This window comes from Odocoileus virginianus, chromosome 1 (assembly GCF_023699985.2).
Source record: "Odocoileus virginianus isolate 20LAN1187 ecotype Illinois chromosome 1, Ovbor_1.2, whole genome shotgun sequence".
Classification (NCBI taxonomy): Eukaryota; Metazoa; Chordata; class Mammalia; order Artiodactyla; family Cervidae; genus Odocoileus; species Odocoileus virginianus.
In genome coordinates this window covers 96,854,970-96,872,472 of record NC_069674.1, presented here as the reverse complement: position 1 = coordinate 96,872,472, position 17,503 = coordinate 96,854,970, and the positions used below count along the sequence as shown (strand labels likewise).

General features: G+C 35.3%; 1 protein-coding gene across 6 annotated transcripts in view; it reads left to right on the top strand.

Moving 5' to 3' along the window:
* The window catches only part of C1GALT1 (core 1 synthase, glycoprotein-N-acetylgalactosamine 3-beta-galactosyltransferase 1), a 61,545-nt gene that overhangs the window by 31,327 nt on the left and 12,715 nt on the right, over positions 1-17,503 (top strand). For 4 of the 6 annotated variants that reach the window (XR_002314766.2, XM_070471137.1, XM_020898984.2 and 1 more), the window contains exons 2-5: positions 810-1,046; positions 4,408-5,075; positions 11,340-11,489; positions 16,480-16,551. Coding sequence is in view for 5 of the 6 variants with exons in the window: in XM_070471137.1 (XP_070327238.1) it covers positions 810-1,046; positions 4,408-5,075; positions 11,340-11,489; positions 16,480-16,521 (1,097 nt within the window). In the remaining variant the exon portion in view is untranslated. Of the gene's footprint in view, positions 1-809; positions 1,047-4,407; positions 5,076-11,339; positions 15,235-16,479; positions 16,552-17,503 lie in introns of those variants that run through there. The other 2 variants (XM_020898981.2, XM_070471134.1) reach the window with 1 other exon arrangement.

Sequence of the window (17,503 nt, the reverse complement as noted above, 5' to 3'; positions counted from 1 at the left end):
ACCATCTGTGGTCCACAAATCCTTAAGTATTTTATTTCTAATTCTTTATAGAAAAAAATTGCTGACCCCTTATTAGAGTATGTAGAGAAAAAAAGTATATAAAAGTACTTTGATAGCAAAGAAAGAAAAAGAATGTGGCAATCTGGCTTGGCTCCATGGAGGATCTTGGTGAGAAGAATAGGTAATTCTGTGTGCAAATACAGACATATTTACCTGTGTCCCACCCCAACAATGATCCTCCTAGTTGCTACTCATTTATTTTATCGAACTGTCCATAATGTGTGTTTCAGCAGCAAATAGTGGGATGAAAGCCAAATACTCTTAGAAATGTTCTCCTTATAAAGGAATTATCATTCCAAGATCAGGAAGATCTCCTGGAGAAGGAAGTGGGCAACCCACTGTAGTATCCTTGCCTGGGAAATCCTATGAACAGAGGAGCCTGGTGGGTTACAGTCCTGCTGCTGCTGCTGCTGAGTCACTTCAGTCGTGTCCAACTCTTTGCAACCCCGTGGACTGTAGCCCGCCAGCCTCCTCTGTCCATGGGATTCTCCAGGCAAGAATACTGAAGTGGATTGTCATGCCCTTCTCCAGGGGATCTTCCCGACCCAGGATCAACCATGCATCTCTTGTGTCTCCTGCATTGGCAGGTGGGTTCTTTACCACCAGCACTACCACAGTCCATAGGGTTGCAAAGCGTTAGAGTTGACTTAGCAGCTAAGACAACAACAGCATCAGTGATACAGCTAACAGTTACCAGTCCTCTTGGCATGTGTGTTACTTTATAACACCGTGGTCATTTTTTCTTACAGAAATACATTTTCGGGAAATGGCCTCTAAATCTTGGCTGAATATTTTAACCTTCCTTTGTGGATCAGCAGTCGGATTCGTTTTATGTTCTCAGCTACTTAGTATTTTGTTGGAAGAACAGAAGGACATCCAGCCTAGTGTTCTTCATAATGATCCTCACGCTAGGCATTCAGATGACAGTGAACAGAATCATCTAGAAGGACAGATGAACTTCGATGCAGATGCCAGCCAACATAAAGGTATGGTTTACTGTATTAAGGAGTAAATAGAAACTGTATTTTTCAATATGTTTAAGCGTTGAGAGAATTAGAAAAAGTTGCTTATATGAATCTTGTTATATCACTGTATCTTTTGATGGAAATGAGCTTAATTCCAGATATTAAATGACAATTCTTGGTTTGCCTCAGGAGAAAGAAATTACTAAAACCCAGATTTATTTAGGATGTAAGATATTAATTTTTATTTTTTAATAGAAATAGTTCAGGAAACATAACTTGGAGAAAGGAAAAACTTTCAGATTAGATTTATTTAATTTTGTTTTCATTGTTCATATTTATGTCTTTGGTTTTTGCTGTTATCTTGTTTTAGTCTTAGTTTTTGCTTAGTCTTGTTTTCCTAGAGAAACTCAAGAGGTATATGTGAATTTCAGTTTACTTTTTATCAGTGTCTGACATAACTAATCTAATCTTTTCTCCTTTTGAGAGGCATAAAACTGTTAGGGAAGTAGAGAACTAGGAATGTGTTACACTGATGTGAAACGACTTCATCTCCCGGTCTTGTACCTCTAACCAGGTGCTCTCAACCATGTCCTCTCTGTGGCCCTTAAATGCTGCTTTTCTCTCGGTTTCTGTTCTTTGGCTCTTTCTCTGCCTGTGTGATGTCATCAGTCCTCATAATTTTAGTTTCCATCTGTTCTTTGCTGTCTTTACCTTAACCTAGTTCCACACAGTATGAGAAGACATTCACAATTCAAAGATCTCTGCAAATGGTGATTTATTTGACAGAAAATACAGCAGCTTGGAAAAAAAATTGGAATTCTGGGATGCAGCAGGTCCCACATTAAGGGTGTTTCTCTTATCTTTTTGGCAGTAAATTGCTTCTTTCCTACCTCTCAATCTGAGATTGAGGGTGAGGTACACATCCTGGTTATTTTATGAACTAGCAAGTACATGCATACTGTGACAAAGTGTCATGTGTGTGAGTGTTTATGTGACAGTGGTTCATCTCTGAGCAGCTGTGTTCTTACCATAGAGCAATTTGGTCACTGTGCACCGGCTCTGTACCATTGCTCTAGGCTTTAGTTGTTCAGTGGGAGCCAGGCTTCTCTCCTGGTAGGCTGTTCTAGATCAGCCTCACTGCAGGCACATAAATTAGGGCCTACTTTTTGGTCTACAGAAGTATGCTGAAGGTCTGTTTCTCGCAGACTTAGTGTGTAAATCATACTCCTTCCTCTCCTTTCCAGTCCTAAAATGTTTTCTTCCTCCTATTTTTATGTAACTCACTACTTTCTGCCTAAGTCAGAAACTGTGACGTCATGGTAGGTGCTTTCCTCTGCTTCCCAATCAATCCTGTTTCTCGTAAATGTTAACAGTCTGCTTCTTTACTGTCTGTTAGGTTACTTTTCCCACCCTGTAGTATACTTCCCCTAAATCAGACCTTCGGTTATATCCACGTACTTGCACTCAACCAAACTTCACCGTGTCTTTTGTCCTTTCTCCTGGTGAATTTCATTTAAAGACCTAATTTCTGCATCGTCTCTTATTTTTCCCGATATTGCCTTATATCCCCTTCTTCTCTGTTCTAGCCAACTTCCCATTTCACTATTCTGTAGTGTTTATCAGCCATTACTTTACCCCTCAGTTCATTGAAACCTTTTCACATACCTCTGTTACAACATCTCTTAATATACAGCAAGTATTGGTTTGCATGCCAAGTTCCCATGCTAGAATGAATTCTTCTGTGGCAAAACATGTGTTTTATTCATCTTTTTATCTCTTGTACCAGCGCATGCTCATCACAGAGGAATGAATGAATGAGTAATTGAAAGAACGAGAAAGGCTGTCTACCAGATTCCAACTGTAGGGAGAAGGGTGTCTTGCTCTATGTGAAACATATTAAGGATTTCTGCTCCCACCACAGTCCTTCCTGCCCAGAATTTGGCATATATGTACAACTAGGAGATTGAACCCCTCCACTGTATGAAATTTAAATGCTCTCTGCCTGAAAAGAGGACAGTTTCGTCTGGGTTTGGATTGCAAATTCTTGATATTCAGAGGGACAGTTAGACTATTTTCATGCCCTTCCCAGCATTTGTCTTTACTCGCTCTCAGTCAGTTAACCAGAAATGTATGCCTCCAGCTGTTAATTTTTCACAGGACTGAGCTTTTGTAACTGATTGACCTTAACTTCAAGGATATTTCCTCAGGATGCTGCCTAGAGCGTTGCTACACAAAGTGCAATTTTGTAGAGTCATGCTGGTCTACAACTAAAACAGTATTGACGTCAGAATTAAACAGTTAGAAATTTTTATGGTAATTGGACAATAATTTTGGGTAAATCTAAACATAAAAACTTAGGGCTTGTGTTTTTTTATCTATTTTTGAAATTTTATTTTATTATTCATTTTTGGCATGTTGCAAAAATGCCAACTACTAACTCTTAACTACTGGAAATAAAAATTGATCATTCACCAAGCACTGATCTGGAATCTCATAGTTGGAGTCTCTCTCTGGAGCAGTGTTACTCAAAATGTTGTCCTGGCCCAACAGCCTGTGAATTGTTTGTTAACCTGTCTGCATCCTGATTAGAAGCTTGCACCAGAATGTAACTCAGTAAATCTTACTGCTTAGAAAAATGGACTTTTTGGTAGATTGTAGCAAGACTTCCTTGATGAAAGAAGTAAGATGTTGCTTTATTATTTTTTAAAAATTGTTTATTTTTGGCTGCGCTGGGTCTTCATTGCTGCGCATGGGCTTTCTCTGGTTGTGGCGCATGGGCTTAGTTGCCCTGAGGTATGTGGCATCTTCCTGGAGCACGGATTGAACTCATGTCCCCTGCATTGGCAGGCAGATTCTTGTCCTCTGCACCACCAGGGAAGCCCAATGTATTGCTTTATATTTTGGCATAAGCTCCCTGTTTCTTTGCAAACCAATACTATGAAAAACGCTGCTCTTGACAATCTTGGAAATACTACCTCTGCTTATTCTTCTGTTTCTGGTGGATTTGCACTTTGGAATGAGGTATGTTACTATAAGAAATGATATTAGCTTTGCATTAACTCATCTTTTTCAAACTGGGGTAGTCATGAAAATCTTTTTAAAACCACCTCAGGGTACTTGTAGAAATTCATAACACAACATGTGGACTCCAGGATGAACTGCTGCTTCATTAGTCTGTGTTTCCTGCCCTTCAGAAGCTTATTCATAGCAGTGAAAAACTCCTGTCAATGTTGTGTTTCTTTCAGCTGAATCACTAACGGTAGAGAGGTATATAGAAGGGGGAGGGGAGTCTTGAAATTGTTCAAGAAAGTGTCTTCTTTGGTATAATTTATTTTGAATTTACAACTATGTAAATTAACTTTAAGCAATTTTTGTTTAATAGATGAGAACACTGACATCGCTGAAAAGCTCTATCAGAAGGTTAAAATTCTTTGCTGGGTAATGACAGGGCCTCAAAATCTAGAGAAAAAGGCTAAACATGTTAAAGCTACATGGGCCCAGCGTTGCAATAAAGTGCTGTTTATGAGCTCAGAAGAAAACAAGGACTTCCCTGCTGTCGGCTTAAAAACCAGAGAAGGCAGAGACCAACTGTACTGGAAAACGATTAAAGCCTTCCAGTATGTTCATGATCATTATTTAGACGATGCTGATTGGTTTATGAAAGCAGATGATGATACTTACGTCATACTGGATAACTTGAGATGGCTTCTCTCAAAATACAACCCTGAAGATCCCATTTACTTTGGGAGAAGATTTAAGCCCTATGTAAAGCAGGGCTACATGAGTGGAGGAGCAGGATATGTACTGAGCAAAGAAGCTTTGAAGAGATTTGTTGAGGCATTTAAAACAGACAAATGTACGCACAGTTCCTCCATCGAAGATTTAGCACTGGGGAGATGCATGGAAATTATAAATGTAGAAGCAGGAGATTCCAGAGATACCACTGGAAAAGAAACTTTTCATCCTTTTGTACCAGAACACCACTTAATCAAGGGTTATCTGCCAAGAACCTTTTGGTACTGGAATTATAACTATTATCCTCCTGTAGAGGTAAGTTTAGAAATTTTATTACTGTATAGGTACTTTGACTTTTGTTTATTTAAAAAAAAAAACTAATAATGTGATGTTCTTTAGTATCTCCCTTAGTCTTTTTATATCGAATGGCAATAAAAAACAGAGCAGATGAGAACGAAGGTGTCAGCAATAGTAATTCCAATAAATATTTGTATTGCTGCATGCCTGGCACTAAGAATATAGCAGTAAATATTGTCAAGTTCCAATTCTTATAAACCTTACATTCTTGATGAGGAGACATACAATAAACAGGCTGACAAGTTTAGTTATGAAGCAATTTTAGGTAGTGCAAGTGCTCCAGAGAACAACGGAGCCAGGTAAGAGGATGGAGAGTGACCCAGAGTTGGAAGGGATGCTTCAGTTTGGGCAAATAAAGAAGGCTTCCCTAAAAGGGTAACTTTTGAACAGAAACCTGAGTGAGGTTAGAAAGCAGGCTATGGGAAGATCTTGGTAAGGAGCCTTCTCATCTTCAGGAGCAATGCCTGAAAAGATTTTGAGGTTCAGAAAGACCTAGGTTCAAATCCTGCTCTCCCACTTAGTACTTGAGTGACCTTGGATGGGCAGAATTTGCCTAACCCCTGAGCCTGAGTTTCCTCGTTTGTAAGACGGGCCTGATCTACCTGTCTGATCCAGTGGTCGTCACGATACAGGACAGTGTCTCTCATACAGGGAGTACCTGTAAGTCCTGGACCTCACTTGACACCTTAGCTTACATTCCTGAGAATTTTATCTGAAATAATTATTAAATATTTCAAATATACAACTAAATATTTGAGGATATACTGTTTTGTACCCACCAACGACTGGGTACGCACACATAACACAACCAGCTTTACCAAATATTAGTCTTTTGCCACATTTGCTTTAGATTTTTTTTTTTAAAAACAAAAAGGTATAGAGATAGGTTAGGCCAGTGTCCTCTCCTCAACCCATTTCACTTAGCTCCTTCCTGAGAATTAGCCACTGTAATGAGTTTAGTATTTATCATTACCATGTGTGTTTTTATGTTTTTCCTACATGTTTCTGTATTTGTAAATAATACGTAGTATGTTGTTTTGCAGGTTTTTAAATAAGTATAACTGTACCATAGGCATACTTGGACATATGCCTTTTTCATGCAACATTAAAATTTATCAACATTAACATGTGTATCTGCTTCATTAATTTTAGACTGCTGTATAATAATCTAATATATGAATATACAGTAACTTACCCATCCTCCTGCCTGTATATATTTAGTAAGCTGTTGCCAGTTTTTCACTATATGATCATTGCATCAGTAATTGACTGGAGACCAGGAATCACAGTCTAGCTTTTAGACTCAGTTCTGTTATTGATTAATGTCTTGAGGCAAGTCACTGGTTCTGTTTACCTTTTCTCTGGCCCTAAGATAACCAATAATACACTTTATGGTACTACTCTCTTCGTTACAAGCCATTGTTTTCAAATCACCATCTAAAACAGCTGTTCTCAGCCAGGGGCTCTTTTTTGCCTCCCAGAGGACACTTGGGAAAATCTAGAGGCCTTTTTGGTTGTTTACTTAATGGTTGCGACTGGCATCTAATGGGTAGAAATCCACAAGGTTGTAAACTTACTAGATGCCAAATATTCCACAGTACACAGGACAGCCCCTCACAGCGGAGCATTATCCAGCCCAGAATGTCAATAGCACTGTAGTTTCAAACCTTGACCTGGAACATCTGACCCGAGCTTTTAAGTTTTCAGCTTTAAAAGGAAATTTTAAAGCAAATTACTACTTTTTCAGCTCTCAACCACCAGTGTGTTCCTGGTACTTACATAGAAGTGATAGCTAATCCTTAACAGTAAACCTACATTTAACAAGTGACAAAACAGACTCAAGAGAGTCACGTAACTTGACTGTCCTGATGAGTAGCCTTGGCAGTATTTGCAATCCCTCTCTGATTTTAAAAGCTCTTATTATTTCTATCATGGCCACTGCTGTCTGATTAACGTTATATGTGTTCCCCAAAGGAGGGTAGAGTATGTTAGAATAAATATTCTTTTGTTGGGTGGGATAAATTCCACTTGAATAAACAAGCATTTTAAAGTTCAGTTTTATGTAATGAGGTTCTTTGAATCCATATGCTAGCATCTTACTGCTATTATAGACGCAAGAATTTCCTAAACTGTAAAACACATGTATTTCCAAGTCTGCCTTTTGATAGTCTGTTTTGGTTTTGGTTTAGTTTTGGGATGCTTTTTCGGTGCAGTTTTCTTAAGCCATCCAGGATTGCTTGACCTCTTCCCTTCTCAATTCTGCACCCCTCCTGTACAAAAATATACCTAAACTCAAGAACATTACAAATGCATAATAATGAAAACACCTAAATGCATGTAAGATTTCACCAAGAGTTTTTGATGTTGGATACACAGAGCAGTAATAGCAGAGGAACATAATAATTATTATTTTTAACCAGTAAAATATCCTACTTTGCCTTTAAAAGTACTGCCAACAGTTCCTACCTGCAAATAAGGTATCCCTAACAATGTAGTTTATATTAACAAATATTTACAGAGCACATATTTTATTTATTTTTAGTTGTGTCATAGATTTTTCTTTTGCACTTTCTGTTTTGCATTAGGATATAGCTGATTAACAGTGTTGTGATCATTTCAGGTGAACAGCAAAGGGACTCACCCGTACATATACATATATCCATTCTCCCCCAAACCCTTCTCCCATCCAGGCACGTATCTTATTTGAATTTTACTAGCCTTTTAAATGCATGGGAAATTTTACATTTATTCTCCAAAAATTTATGAGTTATTTTAAAAACTGTAAAACAGACTTGTAAGTTCCAAAATTGACCCAGCCTAATTTTGCCTCTTCTCTCTCAGAAGGTTCTATATAAACCCAAGTGAAACCACACTTCTGTTATTATTCATCATTTAATGAATTGTCTTCTCTTTAAGGGAGTTGCTGTTTTCAAAGCTGTCCTGAATCTCTTACATACTTGCTTTCTTTCCTTAGTAGTCACTAAAAATACAGTGCAGAAAAATTTCGTCTACAATTCAACATTATAAAGCAGTTATACTCTAATTTTTTTAAAAAAAGAAGCTCCGAAAAAGCAAATTTTATCTAGCAGGTTAGGGTGTGAAATAGTGTAGTTAATCAAAAAGTTATGTTCTTCTGTTAGTCGTTCAGAACTTTTCATGCAGTTTCCTTTCACACTCCCTTCTCACTTCCTTAAAAGTGAATCTGTTCCTAGGAATGAAATCTTTTCCCTAGGGCTACAGTCTATTCCCTAGCAGTAGATTTTTTCTCACAAGAAAATTTGAAGTCAGTCTTAATACAGTGAATTTAAAATATAGTGGATTTTCAAATACTAAAAAACATTCCTCTATGTGTGAAATTGCCTTTTTTTATAGGTCAGAAATGATCAAATATGGTTTTAGCATATTAATTCTTCATTTTATTTATATTAACTCTAATCCATTTAAGCTTACTAGTGTATATGGTTGATGTAGAGAACTCCTGATTTTTCCAAATTGTTAACTAATTATTCCAGTACCATTTATTAATAGTCCTTTTTTCACTGCTGATTTAAAAATACCTCCATTATTATCATTCACTATAGCATTACTTGGACTTCCCTCATAGCTCAGTTGGTGAAAGAATCTGCCTGCAGTGCAGGAGACTCGGGTTCGATTCCTGGGTCGGGCAGATCCCCTGGAGAAGGAAATGGCAATCCACTCCAGTATTCTTGCCTGGAAAATCCCACGAACAGAGAAGCCTGGCGGGCTACAGCCCATGGGGTCGCAAGAGTCGGACACGACTGAGCGTCTACACCACCACCACCTCCACAGCGTTCCTTACAGTCGGGTCAGCATCCGAGATTTCAGTTCTGTCCACTGTTCTGTTTGGTTTTGGCTTAGCACCACATTGTTTTGAACCTTGTAGCTTTACAGAGTCTTCAAATTGTTAATCTAAGACTGTGTCTTTTCTCCTTCATTGCTCCCTCTCTTTTTCTTTTAGATTGTTTTGGCAACTCTCAAATTCTATACTTGTGCATAAACTAGTGACTTTAGAAATAATGAATATCTTTGCCCATTATTTTTAAAATTTCCTTTTAGGTCCCTTAGTAAATTTTTGTAGTTTTCTTCAAGTAAACCTTTATTTCTTAAGTATCTCCTTAGGTTTTTAGTATTTTTGTTACTCTTCTAATTGGTTTCTTTGCTTAACACTTTTAAACTAGTGTGTATATGTGTATATATATATGAAAGCTTTTTTCTTCCCTAAGCATCTTTAAAATCTGGCTCTGTTCCTGGATTTTTTTATTTCTGATTATTTTTCACTTGACTCTGTTGAGTTTTGGGAGTATCCATAATCATATGCAAAGAACTAGGTACTTTGTTTCTAAGGATTATAGCTATTTTATTATATTGCCTTTTATTGCTTATAAATATTAACTAAATAAATAATAAATTAAAAACTGATATCATTAAGCAGTTATCCTGGCCATCCAGTAAAAAAAAAACAGCACAATGGAGTGTAACATAATTACTGCAGTAAATCTAAGCAAAATATTATTATAATATTTCAGAGTTATATAAAAGTGCTTCCAGAGAGGATCCGGTAATTTAATATTAACCACGCTTGTTCTGGTCTTCAGTGGCCACTATGCACTGGCCACTATAGTAGCCACTAACCACATGTGACTATTGAGTGTTTGAAGTATGACTACTGAAATTTAGATGTGCCCAGTAATAGAAATCATACTTGATTTCAAGGACTTAGCACAAATAAAAAGAATGATTTCATCAATAATTTAGAAAATATTAATCACCTGTCTAAATGTTAAAATAATATAGATTTATTCAGTTAAAACATACTCAAATTAATGTCACCTATTTCTTTCTACTTTTTAAGTATGTCTGCTGCATTTTGTGGTCACATATGTCTACTGGATAGAGCTGGTTTGATAATCACAAGTTGACTTATCTGTTTACTTCTCATATTTATTTCTATTTTTAAATTCCCTAAAAATGTAAAAAGTAGACACCAGATAATTTTTCAGTGTCTACATGTTGGTCCAAGAAACCCATCTATTCAGTTTTTGTTTCAAAGGAGAGTTTAGAGAAAAGGTCAGAGAAAATACAATGGACAATTTCTTAATGATTTTTACTGCATTGTAAGCTGCATACTTCCAAACATGAATTATTATATGTTTGATTTAGTGGATCACTGTGAATCTTCTCTGGGAACTTGCCTGACTGTTTTTCTCCATGAGTCATTGCAAAGACAGTAGATAGTCTTAAGTTTTCTTGCAGTTATCTGAGTGAAACAGTCTCCAGAATGCCAGTTTTGACCCCAGAATGACCTTGTGACTAACTACTTAATTCTGGGACCGGTTTTTAAAATTCTGTCTTTTATTCTTATTTATTCCTTTTTTATTCTTTTCTGTTTTTGTATTTTTGTTGTTATTTTGTTTCTGTCTTCTTTAACTGCCCTCATGCCAGCTCAGAAATCTGTGAGAATTATATAACTGAACAAAAGTTTAACTGAGGGCCGCCTGAATATGATTGTTTTGTCAGTGTAAGCTAACATTTATTGAGCATTTACTACAGGGAAAGCATGGTACCAGCCATTTTATACACATTGTCTCCTTTAAGTAACCATCTTTTTTGCACATGGGGTAATTGGCACTTACAGATATTAAGTAACTTACCCCAGATTATACATTAGTAGGCAAAATATGGGCTCAAACCTAGGTATGACTTAGCACTTCCTCTCTTAAATACCAGATTGTTTGGGTTGATGTATTGATGAAGTTTTAGCTTGCAGATACCCTTCTGGGCAAGGCTTTGTAACCACTGAATGTTCTAAAGGTGTCTTTCTGAGGCTGAGCCAAGCAAAAATTTATAATGAGAAAATTATGAAGAGAAAGCGAAACTTGGAGAAATAGAACTTGGTCCTTTGTATAGCTGACTCTTTCATTTAAAGAAGTCTCAAGGTTTTCTGCGTTTGGTTTTTTTGGAGGGGCACTAATCGATAGGGTATGAGAGAATTTTATTTCAGTTAGATATACTTCAGCAATTTCATGTTAGAAAACACTTGATTTCCCTCACGGGTCTAATAAAGCTTGTGGTTCTGCTTAGTTTGCCAGCTTTAACGCTTTGATTCTGTTAAAACTAGTGTTTCCTTTTTTATCAGTATGTTAATATTGTATGTAACAATATGCCATTTATTAATAATGCCCATTTCTGCTACTTTTTTAGGGTCCTGGTTGCTGTTCCGATCTTGCAGTTTCTTTTCACTATGTTGATCCTACAACTATGTATGAGTTAGAATACCTTGTTTATCATCTTCGTCCGTATGGTTATTTATACAGATATCAACCTGCCTTACCTGAGAAGATGCTAAAGGAAGTAAGTCAGATATACAAAAATGAAGATAAAAAAGTAAATCAGGAGCCCTTGAAAGAAAAACATAAATGAACAGAGGTAAAATGTCTAGCATTGCACTGAAGAAGAACTTCTCCATTTCTGATATAGAACACTGGAACCCCAGTGAGGAATTCTTTCCAAGTGAACATTCCATACTAGAAACCTTTCGTATGAATGACTGTAAACTGAAGCTTTAAGTGCGCTGTGAAGTCTGTTAAAATGTGTTTTGATACAGTAATATATATATATGTATAAGAAAAACTTGTGTTTTTAAAATGGTGGCCAGGCAGAGGGACTAGAAAAGAGATTCGTTGCCTGTTCCTGACCACATGTATTATTTTCACTGGGAAATTAAAAGTTAAACTTGCCAAAACTACACTGCACCATGTTAGTAACTCACACACGATGCTAAACAGATCTGCCTTAAAGAAAATTTAGAAGGAAATATTGTTGCTTAGTGTTGTCTGTAGACTCAGAACATGAGTTTATATTTGCAGTATGATATAAATGAACCAACCACCCCCTGACACACACACGAACAGTTTTTGTCTAATGAAAATTTGCTGTGACTATTTATAATTGGTAGTATTTCTTCCAGAAGAAGGTAGAATAAGAATGGCACTTGTCCTTAAGTGCATTAATAAAACCACATTTTGAAATTATCATGGGCCTTGACTGTATTATATACTTCATTCTAATTAATAGTTAATCTTCTGTGAAGTCCCCGTTGTCTCTTTTCTAAATGTGCTTAACCATTCTCAAATGCCATTCTGAACTATTAATATTTATTTACTGAAAGTATTAATAGCATTCAATAAACATGCATTTTTAAGTATTTTATTCCTAGTTTTACCCATTGTTAATTATGGGTGACTAATGAGAGTATATTTAATGCTATTTGGAGATGCATTTCTTATAATAGTGCTATTCTCAGGAATCACTAAGTTACATTTTTAACTGATTATTTAAAACTCTGTCCAACTACATAATTATAGTTCCTTTCTTTCTCATTCTGTTGAGAGATGAGAACTTGTTTGTGCCTTTCATAACTTGTTTAAAGCAGAGATTTGAGATTCATTTTTAGGTTCTGAGGTGGCTGTTAGTTACACTGGCTAAATAATTTGTAAGATTTTGACCAGAGTTAATTAAAAACAGTAAAAAATGCAGAATGCTTAAACAAACTGAAATGTGTCAAATGTTAAAAGACCAAATACTTAATTTATGAATAACACTGAATTTTGATGCTGACTTCCTTGAGGATGATTGTTTTTGTCAATGGACAGTTGGAACAGAGCAGAATACCCATTCAAGACTGTCATCAAAAACACGTAAATGTTTCATTCTAATTTTGGTGACCCTCTATTTAAAGAATTTCTGGAAGGAAAGAAAATGTTAAATTTTAGTTGTTTTTAGCAATTATCATCTGAGTGTATCATAACAGAATACACCTTCTATATGATTATCTTAAATGTTACAAATAATTTACATTTCTCTTACGTTTTATCATAATGCTAATTTTATGTGGCTGTCATGCCATTGATTCTGCTGCTTAGCTAAATAGTTTATTGTGCCAAAATATGTCAAAACCAAGACCTCTTTGCATTGTATATTTGAGAGAATGTTCATTCTAGTGGCTAATGATGGATTACTCTGTCAATATAGTGAAAACTTACACTAGTTTTTACCTATTAAATTTTTTTTTGTTATTTTCTTGGTGATATCAGCTGCCAAACTTTCAAGGCATTCTATTCTTTGAGCAACTCTTTACCTTGCTATGAATGTGAATTTACTTGCTGTCCATATATGCTACTTTTCTGTACTAGAATTATAAATTGTTTACCATAAACATCCAAAAACCTTAAAATTGACTCATACGAAATCAGCATTGTGATGAATCCTGGGGTCTGGAGTCGGACCACCTAGGTTTAAATTCTTGTTCCGTCACTAGTTTTGTAGCTTTGAGCAATTTACTTAATCCTAACTCTGTGCCTCAATTTCCTCATCTGTAGACTAGGGACAGGAATACTACCTACCTCACAGGATTTTTATGAGGATTAAATGAGTGAATATGTGTATGGCTTTTAAGAACATTGTTTGTCCCAGAGTATGGAGTGCTAAGTATAAAGTTTTCTTATTATTCTTTACCTTGGAGTATAAATATTTATTTTAAATGAATGAGAAATCTGCTTTAATCAAATCAGATATTAAAGGAAATATTTCATACATTTCTTATAATAAGTAATAGCTAGTTTTTATTTGATGCCTACTATACACCAGGTAATGTGCTTAGATACTCTGTGTTAATCCTCACAAATTAGGGGTTACTCCCATATTATAGATGAGAAAACTGAGGCTCAGAGAACTACAGTCATTTTTCCACTGTCAGAAAGTTAGTAAGTAACAGGGCTAAGATTTATACTCAGAGCCTGTGTGTTCTTTGCACCACGTCAGCCTTGAGGTTAATCATGTAACATTATTTCCATTTTTACTTAATGACATGTGACATCTGATACACTGGCCAGTAGTTGTCAAATTAACCAGCCAAAATTGTCATAATGATTCATAAATTGTGGTTCATATACTCTTGCCTGGGAACTTGTTAAAATGGAGGTTTCAAGACCCCAATTCCAGAAATTTTGATTCTTTCTTGGGACCCAGAAGTATGCATTCTTCCCAGATACCCTTGGGCACCAGTTCTCAAAGTGTGGTCCCAATTCACAATGTCATCATCACCTGGGAATTTGTCAGTAATGAGTCCTGGGTCTCACCCCAGACCTACTGAATCCCGAAACTCTAGTGGTAGAAGCAAATAATTATGTTTAAACAAGCCCTCCAATTCCCCACTAAACCTGGTGATCATATGCAAATCATCCTTATAACACACTGAGGATTACTTCCCCATAAGTGTGGTTATCTTTCAAAATTTAGATACAGCATAGTATAATGTAGTTCTATACTATGAATCTAATATAGAATCACACTATATTAGTAAAAGACTAAAGATAATATAAATATATTTAGTAAGAGACTAAAGATAATATAAAAAGGTCAGTGAATCATTCATTTGACAGAATCCTTTAGCTTCTTCAGGGTGACTAATATCAGGGCCCACAGTAAAATATGAAGTTTAGTAGTTTCATATTAGGGCAGAAAATGTTCAGTAATTACTAGTAAGTACACATTAATTCATTAAAAGCATACCGAAATGAATGTCATCAAAAATGTCCACAATTGGTGGTAAAAAAAAATTTTCAATAGAGACAGTCAAGTACTATTATATAATATGCAGAATGTTTTTCTGCTAATTTTATCAAAATTTCACCACTTTCAAGGATCGGTTGACTGTCCTATAGGACGTAGTAAAGCAAAAAACTCTCCAAGTATTTAATAGAGCACATAAAACCAGATTTGATGCGGATAATGACTTACTGTCTTTTACATGAAGATTTTTGTCATCTGGGTAAATGACTTTAGTATGGTCTTAAACAGGCTTCGCTGTCTTTTGTTCTCCAATAACAGTATACTTGTATTTCAAGTGGGAGGCTTGTAGATGATACAAAGCAGATTTTTTCCCAGAGTTCAGTTGTTTTCAAATACCTTAAACTTCAGAGGAGTTTCTGTTACATGTAAGAAGATTTGGAAAGAAATGACTGACCAGGTTTTAATATTTTTAAAAGTATGGTGATTGAATTTGAGCATTAAATTTGCTACTTGGTTATTTTCATAATTGTTTGAGTATTAATTTTTCACTTCCTTGAGCCTGTTATACTGTGTTATTACCAGATTGAGGCTTGAAAAATCCCTCATTTGCTAGATTAGATGAAGTCTACCCTTTTATTCATTTAAATTTTCATTTCTTTAGAATATTTCACTTCTTTAGAATTTTGACAATTTCTGTTTCTTTGTATTTATTGCCCATCTTTATTTCCTTGATAACTAACTTCCACTTTCTAACTACTCCTAATGCTGCCCTCACAAGATTAATTCAGCTATTCTTTGTGATTAGAGTTTGTATATATCACTTATATAATTTTATACCTATTGATATTGTTTCCCTATGAGATTGTAAGTAAAAGTTTGTCTAAGAATAATGCCTGCTGGCTCTCAGGATACTTGACCTGCTTAAAAGTCTACAATTTTAAACTAATTTTAGATATTCAATTAAATGAAGTAAAACTATTTAAAATTATTTGGATTCTTCCACTCCCCAACTTCACTTTTTCTCAAGAAAAAACACCCTCATTTTCCTCATTTCACTGCTTATTTATAGTAGGCTTGACAGAAGCGTACTTAAGAAATCTGGGGGACAACCTTTGGTTTATGTTGTACTAAATATAACCTCTATTGATTAAAAAGATGGCTTATATTTATATATTGGAGTTGAAATATAAATTTTAGTTCAGATTAGAATGAGATATTTTATAAATTCTCTTTAGAGAAACCAACTCTAAAACTAGTCTCAACTCCTTTACCTCTCTAGTTTTTAGTTTATATCAGCGAAGTTTAAATAACTTTACAGGGCCCTGCAGTGATCCATATATAAAGTATACTATTAGAGGGGAACTAATCTTACTGCTAAGCAGTGTGTTATATTGCCCAGAGGATGTTTGTGTTTTGGAATTTAAAAATTATGTAACGTAATAGTATCATGAATGATTTTAAAATGTCTGGTGACTTGCTTATTTTAAGTGATCACCAAAAAGTCAGAAAAAATGTATTTTTAAATGTTTTTTAAAGTGCCTTTTGAACATTTTTAAACAATGGATTTAAACAACTGCATAAAATAAATTACCATTTTAAAGCTGCTTTATCTGATTATTTTTAACTGATGTAAAAGTTGTGGGAGATACATTCTTTAATGGGTAGTTTTGGGGTTATTTTACCAAAAATATTAAACAGTTTTCCCATCAAAGTTATGCAATTTAAATAGGCTTAAATAATTTTTACTGCAACATGTTATTTTTCTTTAAAGCAACAAAATATTCCACCTCTGATTTTGAATAATCTACATTGAAAAAACAGAAACACCTAAGCTTTTGTCCAGGTAAGTGTGTATCTGTGTATCTCTGTTTATAGGTATACATATATGTTATAGAAAGAACACATGAAAAGATTGCTTTCCTATTTCTTGGTATACTTCTATCTGTCATGTACACTTGAGAAATTTATTTATTCAGCTAATTATTTATTTGAATAATTGTGCCCAGAATCTACTAGAAATGCAGAGGTGAACCACATATATAAGGTTTCTCTTCTCCTAGGGCCTTAATTCTATAGCTAGGCAATAAACAAGGTAGTAGATGAAGGAACACCATGTTTCAGAGTGGTGTTAGGGAAAAAAAAGTGTGATATGGTAGAAGAATTTTCTGGGTGGGGTGTCAGGGAACACCTCTGAGGAGGTAATATTTGAGCTGACCTGAACTACAGACATTTTATATACTTCAAAGATATTTATATCTATGAAGTTCTTTGCTCCTACTAAGTAAAAGAAAAGTAATAATATTGTTTCCCACCTCTGCTTAATCATGCTTTGGGCGTATGTGAAGGTTCACTGCCTTGTCTTTCCTCCTCCTATTCCTATAGCACTGGAATCATACTCCTGGTAACATTTAGGTTGAATTTCACTTTCCATTGTTGTTGTCAGATTGTAGAGCAATGGTAAAATCTAGACAGGAGTTTGAAAGAGAACTGATGATTCCGTTTTTTTCTTTAGTTTTATGCAAGGATATCATCCTTATAACTGTACTGTTCAGTGGACATGTGTGAGAGAGATAAGACTAGAAAGTTCTGATTATTTTAATAGTTGAATTTTTTCTTTAAAGTATTTGTTACTTTTTCATGCTGGTAAGATTTATGTAGTAATTTTATTTGAGGAGATGAAGGTATATGCTTAGAGTAATTAGGCATAGAAATGATTTGTTGTTCATAAAAATTACTTTTTACAACCTACTCACCTGGCTGAATTTTCCCTCACTTCCTGCCTTTGAATTTCTGGC